Here is a 10,403-nt window from a genome sequence, read left to right as displayed (position 1 = left end):
ATATTTGTGAGTTGACCTGTAGCAAAATAGTTAACTGTAGTATAATAATTCATTTTATTAGTCAAAATAATTTTTCGAGTAGTAAATGATTTCAAATGGAAAAATTGTCAAGAACAAACTTGTATAACTTATCAAGATTTACAACTTTTATTTTGGTCATTTTTCTATATAACTCTTTTTGAACAGTTTGAATTTGAATTTGAAAATATAACAAGTTCAAAACAACATTTTCAAATACTAAATGATTTCAACTAAAAAAGTCATCAACAATAAAGTTGTATAACTCATTAAGATCTATAACTTTTATTTTGGTCATTTTTCTATATAACATTTTTTGAACAGTTTGAATTTAAATTTGAAAATATGACACTTCAAACAACATTTTCAAATACTAAATGATTTCAATTAAAAAATTCATCAACAACAAAGTTGTATAACTCATCAAGATCTATAACTTTTATTTTTTCCATTTGTTCATCTGACAAAGTGCTAGTAACATTGTTCAAAAAAAATTACATATCTCTGTTATAGTTTATAAACCAGATGAGAGATATGTGAATTTTGTGAACAATGTTACTATCACTTTGTCTGATGAAGAAATGCCAAAAATAAAAATTATAGATCTTGATGAGTTTGACAACTTTTTTGTTGATGACTTTTTTAGTTGAAATCATTTAGTATTTGAAAATGTTGTTTGAAGTTATCAAATTTTCAAATTCAAATTCAATCTGTTAAAAAAAAGTTATATAGAAAAACGACCAAAATAAAAGTTATAGATCTTGATTAGTTATACAACTTTTTTGTTGATGACTTTTTTAGTTGAAATTATTTAGTATTTGAAAATGTTGTTTGAAGTTGTCATATTTTCAAATTCAAATTCAAACTGTTCAAATATGTTATATAGAAAAATGAGCAAAATAAAAGTTATAGATCTTGATGAGTTATATAACTTTGTTGTTGATAACCTTTTCGTTTGAAATTATTTACTACCCGAAAATTTATTTGTATTTCTTATATTTTAAAATTTAAATTTTATATACTTCAATCAAACCCGGATGGAGAAATGACCAAAATAAAATTGGTATATCTCAATGAGTTCTACTACTTTGTTTTTGATAGATTTTTCTTATGAGTTCATTTAGTATCATAAAATTTAATTAGAAATTCATTTTTTCCTAAAGTCTGATTTGCCTCCTCTTTTATGATAATACTTGCTAAATATATATTTGATCGAATTAACCCCGGTTTTGCTGGTGAAATATGTGAAATATGTGAATGAATGTGAAATATGTGATCAAAATGGATGTTATGTGAATGTGGTTTTGTTAAATATGTTGATGGTTGTGTATGTGAATGAATGTATATGAATGAGGGATGCTAAGGTGTGACATCCTGGCCCAGGGCTTAATAGGATTAATAGAATACTCATACTAACAAGTTACAACTTCTTCTCCGAAAGCCGATCTCCAAAGAACTATGAGGTTAAGCGTGCTTGGCCTGAAGCAATTTCGGTTAAGCGTGCTTGGCCTGAAGCAATTTCGGGATGGGTGACCTAGGTGCGCACGAGTTAAGACAAAGTGTACATGAGTGAAGACAAAGTGTGCAGAAAAGACTGGTCTAGCCTGAGAGAGGTGGAACATTACATGATGCTAGCCAAAAAATAAAATTTATTTATTTTTGGATTATACTCATCTGTGACGGCCATTAACTTACTGTCTGATTGAGATGAGGGTCATTTGTGACGGTCGTTATCGATTAGTTTCGACCGTCAATATTACCAAAATAGAGGAGAACTAGTGATGCTTGCAATGCATAAATGTGTTAGAATAATAATATTCCACTAATATTAGGTATACTAACCTTTTGCAGAGAATAACCATAAAGTGGAGGAGAATCGACATCAACTCAAACGATAAATCAATCGAACGATGTCGGCAATCAGACTTATGTATGAATGGGCCAAGAACTCAGAATTGACACGATGAATTGGGCCAAAATGCACAAGTCTGCGTATGAGAGCAAAAGAGGAGGCAGCCTGCCGAAATTGGGCCAGGTCGGCCCAGCCCATGGTTCGGCCGAACCCCCCGCAGCTCCATTTGATCCAGGGTTCTTCTGGACGGCTGAGATGGCTCCCCAATGACTGTTGGAGGGTATTACCGACCATTCCAACCGTCACAACCGTCATTGGGAGGCTATAAAAGGAGCTCTCATCCTCACTTCACTCACACACCTCAAGCAAGAGCTCTCTCATTTCTCTCATGTTTAGTTTAGTAGTATCTAGCTGGTGGAATAGGAATAGAGTAGAAATCAGGAGTTCGGAAGTCTTCGGAAGAGTTCGGGTATGGCTCTAGTAGCTTTCCTTTCCTCTTTTGTAAGCTTTGTACTTTTCTTAGAATACCCTTCTATATACATTTATGGTATTGAAATACTTTCCGAGAATATGAATGCCATCTTTACATTATGTTCATGTTATACTGAATATACGGCTAGCTTATCTGGGAGATGCTTTGGTGCGGGTATAATGTTTGCTTATGCAATTACTGTATGTCATGACGATGATATTAGAGTAGTATCTGGTAGTTTAGACGTGGTGTCTAGATTACGGGATATCATTATTTGGGGTTATATGCTGCGGATAAGAGGTGGGCCGCTGATGGTGACAGCTCAGTACGGGTATTCCTTCGCGCCTGTATATAATCCTAAGTTAATTCCCTGGGGAGGGTATTCCTCCGTATTTAGCCCCGGTTGTATGGTCATGACGGGATGTCGTAAGGAACTCGGCAGTCAGGGGTGGCTTCTCGAAGTACCAGGAGGGCATTGGAGAGAGGGTATTAGCTAGTATATCAGTTAACTAGAATATATGTATATTATGTGTATTAGAAGTAGAATAGATTTTCTTTCTCTTTTCTTTCCACTTAGCTTAGATAATATATATTGAGAATGAGAAGCTAATGCTTGTGTGTCACTCTACCCTTGGATTATCTTAACCCCTGTTTAGAATATGATTATTACAAGTAATATATAAATTATTAGTCAAGTTCTCTCTACATGATCTTCCCACGGGATAAAATAAATACGATACCCTTGGAATACTCTCGGGTGAAATGCTACAATGGTATATTCGTGCACTTGCAGATGAACTCTATAACCATAATATACCAGAAGTATTTTTGCGCCATTGCTGGGAATTATATTTCTAGTAATGTTGTTAAGAAATACCAACACCCGATTGAGATGAGGGTCATCTGTGATGGGCTATAGTGAATGCCCAATTGAGATGAGTAGTCATCTGTGACGGGCGCTAGTTGTGGCTCGATTGAGATAGGTCATCCGTGACGGGCTATAGTTTGACTATTCGTCTGGGTCAAAGCTATCGATGACAGCCGTTTGCCCGATTGAGATAATTTTTCACATCTGTGACTTATAGGCTGTGACGGACACCGTGCCCGATTGAGATGGGGGTTGCCACCCTGTCGGAGATATGGGCCTGGGGGTATACAAAATAAGGGGAATCTACCTTCCCATCCTGCCACGTGTCCTTACAGCCTGGTCCTGCCCCCGCATTCCGCGAACCGCAGGAGCGGCCGGGGGGGTCGGGGCCTCAGGGTGCCACGTCATGCCCCTCGGGCCCTTGCACCGCCTTGCCCCGAGGCCCTCGCCCAGCCGCCATTTGGCGGTTGGAGCGAGCGAGGAGGGAGCCCACGCTGAACCTCCTTTAATGCACGCAGCACCCCAACTACCCCCTGTCGCATTTAATGCAGTGGAACAGACGTGCGGCGTGCTAAAGTGACGCGCGATGGTCAAGAATGACCGGTGCCCCTGAGCAAGGGTGCCCCAGATCATCTGCCCCTGACAGCACGGACCGGCCCCACCGAAAGGTGACGCGAAGACCCGATACCCACAGGCCCAGAAGATGCTTTATGCAATCTTAATGGCCTCAAGGAAATTGTGCCACTATTTCCAAGCGCATCGGGTGTCCGTAGTGACATCCTACCCTCTCGACCAAATCTTGCACAACCGAGAGGGTACTGGTCGGGTTGTAAAGTGGGCCATCGAGCTTGCTGAGTTTGACCTGCACTTCGAACCACAGCACACGATCAAAAGCCAGGTCCTGGCTGACTTCGTCGCGGAGTGGACCCCAGTTGACGACCTTGTTCTATCCAACGTTCCTTCCCTCCCCGGAGATGGAGAGGACCCAAACGCCGACATTCGTGGCGGGCACTGGGTTATGCATTTCGATGGCTCCCTCAACCTTCAAGGTGCAGGTGCCGGAGTCACGCTGACTTCGCCAAGCGGGGACATCCTCAAATACGTCGTTCGGCTCGACTTCCGAGCCACGAACAACATGGCGGAATACGAAGGACTCCTCGCGGGGTTGAGGGCAGCGGCCGGAATGGGCATCCGCCGTCTCCTGGTCCTAGGCGACTCCCAGCTGGTCGTGAATCAAGTATCCAAAGAATACCACTGCACCGACGCACAAATGGACACATATGTCCGCTAAGTACGGCGCATGGAATGTCACTTCAACGGACTCGAGCTCCGGCACGTGCCCCGACGCGACAACACAATCGCTGATGAGTTGTCGTGTGTCGCGTCGGCGCGAGCCCCACTCCCCTCGGGGTCCTTCGAGGAAAGACTCGCGCAGCCGTCGGCGCGACCGAACCCCCCGAGGGACCCCGAGACCACGCCTTCTGCGCCGACCCTTGGTGACCCGCGTGCCTCGGGGCCCGAGGGGGTCGACCCTGGCCCCCCTCGTCAGGTCGTTTGGATGACGGACATCCGGGCGTATCTTGACAAAAATACTCTTCCTGAGGATCGCGTAGAAGCTGAGAAGCTCGCGCGCATCTCCAAACGGTACGTGCTCGTAGAAGGGATCCTCTACCGGTGTGCTGCCAACGGGATACTCTTGAAGTGTGTTTCTCGGGAGCAAGGCATCGAGCTCATAGCCGACACCCATCAGGGTGAGTGCGGGGCCCATTCGGCCTCACGCACTTTGGTTGGTAAAGCCTTTCGACAAGGTTTTTACTGGCCGACTACGCTGCAGGATGCCCAAGAATGGGTCCGGCGGTGCAAGGCGTGCGAGTTCCACGCCAAGCAAACCCACCAGCCGGCCCAAGCCTTGCAGGTCATCCCACTCTCTTGGCCTTTCGCGGTCTAGGGGCTAGACATCCTCGGACCATTGAAAGCGGCTCGAGGCGGGTATCAACACCTGTATGTCGCCATCGACAAGTTGACCAAGTGGCCCGAAGCATACCCGGTCGTCAAGATCGACAAGCATTCCGCCCTCAAGTTCATCAGGGGCATCACGTCCCGATTCGGAGTGCCCAACCGTATCATTACAGATAACGGCACCCAGTTCACTAGTGAGCTGTTCGGTGACTATTATGACGACATGGGCATCAAATTGTGCTTTGCCTCGCCCGCCCACCCCAAGAGCAACAGCCAAGTCGAGCGAGGCAACGCCGAAATCCTCAAAGGCCTCAAGACCAAGACGTACACCGCCCTGAAGAAACACGGGGATTCGTGGCTCGAGGAGTTGCCCGCCGTGTTGTGGGAAAATCGGACCACTCCAAGTCGCGCCACGGGGGAAACGCCCTTTTTCCTGGTGTACGGCGCCGAGGCGGTCCTACCTTCGGAGCTTTCCCTAGGATCGCCTCGCGTCGCGCTGTACGATGAGGCCAACCAGGATTATCTTCGCCGCGACGACCTCGACTATCTTGAAGAGCGGAGAAGGCACACGGCCCTACGTGCGGCGCGCTACCAACAAAGCCTGCGGCGCCACCATCAGCGCCACGTCCGGGCTCGGTCACTGCAAGTTGGCGACCTCGTCCTACGCCGCGTGCAGTCGCGTCTGGGGCTAAGCAAGCTCTCGCCAATGTGGGAAGGGCCATACAAAGTGATCACAGTTCCCCGGCTAGGCTCTGTTCGACTAACCACGGAGGACGGCACCGAGTTGCCTAACCCCTAGAATATCGAACACCTCCGTCGCTTCTATCCATAGCGTCGCGATTTTTGCTTTCCAGGAGCTCGGGCCAACCCCCGCACAACTCCTCGGCTTGTGCGGGCTTGGCCGGGGGCTACCACTTTCAATTACTTTGTATCCTTTTCCCTTTCCAAGCAATAAATGTTTTCCACCTAAAGTGGAGGCCATTACGCGCCCTTTTTCTCACTCTTTCCTCTGGCTTGTCCTGGTTCAAAGGACAATTCGTGCTTACTCCGAACCCTAAGTGGCGTTGGGTGACCTGAAAACCACCGAAAGGGAGCCTAAACGCGGGCCGCGCCCCGGGTTGTGCCGAACCCCGGGGGCTCGGAAGGGCCTACACACGGCCGTCCCCGACCCCCGGTCGTCGTAGCCTTGGTCTGGCCAGTGCCGCTGGGCGGCTCCCTCGGGGCGACGGTCTTGCCCCTCACCACTTAGGTACTACGGACCGAGTGCGGATTTACCTTTTCGCAAGAACGAGCCCGACGGGGGGGGGGGGGGGGGGGGGGGGGATGGGGTAAAAACGACATTTCGATCACAGGGAGGTTAATTGTATACTTTTGCTCTTGTTTTTTCTTCTTTCTGTGCCGCAGGATTTAATGCAGAAAGCGAAGGAGTAGAAAGTGCGAAGGGGAAGCTTCATTTACAGACAAGACGGCACGATGGCCTAAAGACAAGAAGTGTCCGCTATAGGCACACAGCAAAAGGAAGTTAAAAGTGGGGATAATCACGGAGTGCCCAGGCCCCCAAGGCCGACGCCGCTAACAACGTCGTCCTAGTCCTCGCCGCCGATGTCGTCACCATCATCTCCGCTCCCGCTCTCCTCGTCCGAGGCAAGCCCGAAGGTGAACCGAGGGGCCGACCCCTCGAAGTTAGAGACGATCGCGTCGGCCGCCTCCCGGACTTGCTCCCGAGCCTTTGCCTAGGTCCCCGGGGGGAAATCCTCGAGTCCGGGCCATGGGACGAAGTCCGGGTTGCGGGCTTGGTGGCTCGCGAGGACCAGTTCCACCGCGGCCCGCGCCAAGGAAGCCGACGACGATTTCATGGTCTCGCCGACCTCCTCCTCCAGCCTCTCCAGATCCGCCACCAGCCCGTCCAGCCGGAGCACGAGTGCCGGCTGTGTGGGCGGGAGCTTACTATCCCGACGCACGGAGATGCTGACTCGGCGCCCCGCGCGCTCCAGCCGATCGACGGCATTGGAGAGCTGCCCGGGTCCGATCTCGTTGGTAAGGCGGAGGGCCGCGATCTCCCTAGCCTGGTCTTGCACCAGGCGCTCTAGGTCGGCAAGAGTGCTATGAGCCGCGGTAAGCTGGCTCACCAACTCCGCGCCGCCGGGCTGCCCGCCCGCCGCCAGGTCCTTCTCCCGAGCCTCCAGCTCAGAAGCCCTCGCCGCCATCGCCGCGTGCACGGCGCGAGCACTCTCCAGATGCTGAGCCTCGCGCCCAGCGACGGCCTCCTCGCGTTTCGCGAGTTGCTCGCCTAGCCGGCACGAGGCCACCTCACGGCGGTTCACCTCGGCTTCGCGCTCGGCGAGTGCGGCGTCCCGTTCCCGGCACGCCTCTTCTCGGAGCCGTAGCTCCTCCGCGTGACGGGCCACCGAAGCTTTCGCGGTGAGAGTGGTCCGGTCACGCTTGGCTGCGGCCTCCTCACGAAGGCGAAGGGAGGGCTCCGCCTCCGCCGCCATTCTCTCGTGGGCAGCCAAGGTGGACTCGCGCTGCTCTTGGGCGGCAGCCGCATCGAGGACACCACGGGCGTCCTTAACCCTCTTCGTCAAGTCCTCGGCATGGACCTCGTACTGTAAGCGGATGTCGCCCAGCGCTTCATCTAGGACGCTTGAGGCAATCAGTGCTGCCTGCCGCTCTTCCTCCGTCTCCCGCATGACGGAGTCCAGCGTCTCCTCGCACGCCTAGATTTTAGCCAGTTGGGCTTGGCGCATTTTGCGTCCCACCTTCACCATGTAGTCCACGGCGCGGCGCCCCTCGTCAACCCGCGCGCGGTCCGCAGGGAGCTGTGCCCACTCTGCCTCCAGGGCCGCTCGCTCTTCCGCCAGGGCTTGAACTTGGGCGTTGAGCCCCTCCCGGACGGTGGAGTGCTGCTGGATCCCCTGCGAGACTGGGGGCCGCTCTCAGCTCGCCTTCTACGCGGCCAGCCCTGAGGGCGCCCCAAGTGCAAGGAGGAGCGGCTACTCCTCTCGCTCCCCGCTTCGGGCCCTCGGGTAGATTCGGCCTCGGCCTCGAGCTCAGGCCCACCCCTAGTTTCGGCCTCGGCCTCGGGCTCAGGGCCGCCTCCAGCCTCGGCTTTCGGGCCGCGACCTCCCTCGCCCCCCGCTCCCGGGTGGCGCTCTGCATGGATCCGGGCCTCGGAGTCGCCCCCGGGAGAGACGCCGCCGCTATCGCTCGCGGCGGGTCGAGTCTCGGCTGTGGTGAACCCAGGGTCGGACCCGGTGTGCGGCCCGTGGGCCCCACCGGGAGGCTGTGAAGGCCCCGCGGCCCTGGATCGGCAAAGCCCGGGCCGCTTCGGTCGTTCGGACTTTGCCCCCTGCAAAGGGTCGGACCCCGAGATCCCATGGGAAGGAATCTCGCTACAGAAGAACCCTGATCGCGTTAACAAAGAAAAAGAAGAGGAAGGAACAAGGGACCGAGATGAGTAAAAAGCACCGAAGCGGGTGCCGGCAGTCGTACCTGTGGGGAGGGCGGTTGAAAGTCCACTTCGGGGGTTCAACGAAGCTCCCCCGACACGGCTCTGTTTGACCTATCTTCCGGAGCCGCTTCTTCTTCCGTCCAACCTCAGGCGTGGCGGGGCGCTTGTGGCCCGCCGGCGGTCGGTCCGCCACGCGCTCGGCGCCCCCTCCGCGCGGGGGAGAGGGCGGTCGAGATTCGGACATCTTCCGTTTCCCTTTTGGGTCGCTGGCCGAGTCGACCCTGGGTCCGCGGCTCGGGCCAGGTGCCCTAGAGCTGCCACCCCCGCCGGGGCCGCCGGTCCGACTCCCGCCTACGGTCGCGCCGCCGCTACCCACGCCGACAGCGCCACTACCGGTGCCGCCCCGGCGGGACCGACCCCTGCCGGCGCCGATGGCCGACATCACAGCCAAGATACTCTCCCGGTCGCGGTCACTGCAGAGGGGAAGGATCCCGTCTGGAATCAGTGTTTGCTCAACGGTGTCCAGACCTAGCACCCGCCGAATCACCATCTTTGCATCCTCCTCGCCTCAATCCCAGCGCTCGCCCACATGCGTGCGCATGGGGTCGTTGGGTCTAGTGTACTCCCACGCGCCACGGGATCGATCTTGGAGAGGCGCGATGCGGCGGCGGAAGTAGTCGCCAAAGACCATTACCCCCGTGAGGCCCAGGCTTCGCAGGCCCCTAAGGCGATCCCGCACTGTGTCGTACTCCTCGCCCAGCTCCGAAACCGCCAGCCATGCGGCGGATCATTCGGGAGGGCCGGCGGGGAGCCGAAGTCACGAGTGGTCCGGCAGTGCGGTGTAGAACCAGTCCTTCTTCCAGTCCTCCAATTTCTTGCGGAGATGACTCTCGATGTATTGCCCCGCCGTGCCTGGCCGGGGCTGGAAGTAACATCTCCCCACCACCGCACCTTGCAGCAACTACGGGACGAAGAAAGACTGGAACAGCCGCATCGTCGGCCGCACCCCGATGAACATCTCGCATAAATGCGCGAAGATGGCCAGCGTCATCACGACGTTGGGTGCGAGATGCAAGGCATGGATTTCGTAGAAATCCAAAACCTCGTGGAAGAATCCGAAGAATGGCGGGATCAATCCCGCCATAGCAAAGGATAGGAGGTGCACGGATCGCTCCAGGTACCGTGGCCGCGGCCGCGACTCCCCCGCCCTCACGGCGGCGCCTTCTGGCATGATCTTGCGGGGGAGACTAAGGTGCCTATCCACCGTAATGCGCGATGCCGGAAGCACTGCGTCGCCAGCATCTTGAGCCATGATGACCGGCGGAGAAGCGACGAGGGGCTTGGTGTGCGGAGTAGCATGGAGTGGCGAGAATGTTTGGGCTTAGGGAGCGAGTGTGCGGGTGAGCAGTTGGCGAAAGGAAGGAGGCAAAGTCCCCGCCTCCGTATCCTTTTATCCCTGCCTCGCCCGCGCTCGCCTCCTTGTTTCACGCCCTCACGGTTGCGCCCACAATTCTCGCGCCTGCAGTTGCCTCATCGTTTCCTGCAACTACTCATCACGTCGCCCACGGAATCCGCGCCCCGCATTTAGCGCGCCTGTCAGCGGCACACTCGGCGTTGGGCGTGCGACGGTCACGGGCACAATCTGGGTGAACCGTCACCAGTACCTCCGCATGCGTGGCGTGCGAGGGAGTCGAGGTGTGGTCTAACCGACCCCCTGATTTTCGCGCCTTAAGCATCCTCATCATCAGCGCGGTAAGTGGCGGTCAAACCGCTGTTGTGGTTG

General features: G+C 53.6%; 2 protein-coding genes across 2 annotated transcripts; one reads left to right on the top strand and one right to left on the bottom strand.

Annotated features, from left to right (window-relative positions):
• Positions 1–3,931: 3,931 nt before the first annotated feature.
• On the top strand, positions 3,932–4,501 carry LOC136356065 (uncharacterized). The gene has a single exon (XM_066309495.1). The coding sequence runs from the start codon at positions 3,932–3,934 to the stop codon at positions 4,499–4,501; it is 570 nt and encodes a 189-aa protein (XP_066165592.1).
• Positions 4,502–6,902: 2,401 nt separating this feature from the next.
• On the bottom strand, positions 6,903–7,859 carry LOC107280591 (uncharacterized). The gene has a single exon (XM_015779226.1). It carries the CDS (start codon positions 7,857–7,859, stop codon positions 6,903–6,905), a length of 957 nt encoding a protein of 318 aa, XP_015634712.1.
• Positions 7,860–10,403: the final 2,544 nt, after the last annotated feature.

Source organism: Oryza sativa, chromosome 4 (genome assembly GCF_034140825.1).
Source record: "Oryza sativa Japonica Group chromosome 4, ASM3414082v1".
Classification (NCBI taxonomy): Eukaryota; Viridiplantae; Streptophyta; class Magnoliopsida; order Poales; family Poaceae; genus Oryza; species Oryza sativa.
This window is presented reverse-complemented; position numbering and strand designations above follow the sequence as displayed.

Excerpts from the sequence above, each read along its gene's own strand:
- LOC107280591 (XM_015779226.1), bottom strand. The coding sequence starts at position 7,859 with ATGCGGGAGACGGAGGAAGAGCGGCAGGCAGCACTGATTGCCTCAAGC.
- LOC136356065 (XM_066309495.1), top strand. The coding sequence starts at position 3,932 with ATGGCCTCAAGGAAATTGTGCCACTATTTCCAAGCGCATCGGGTGTCC.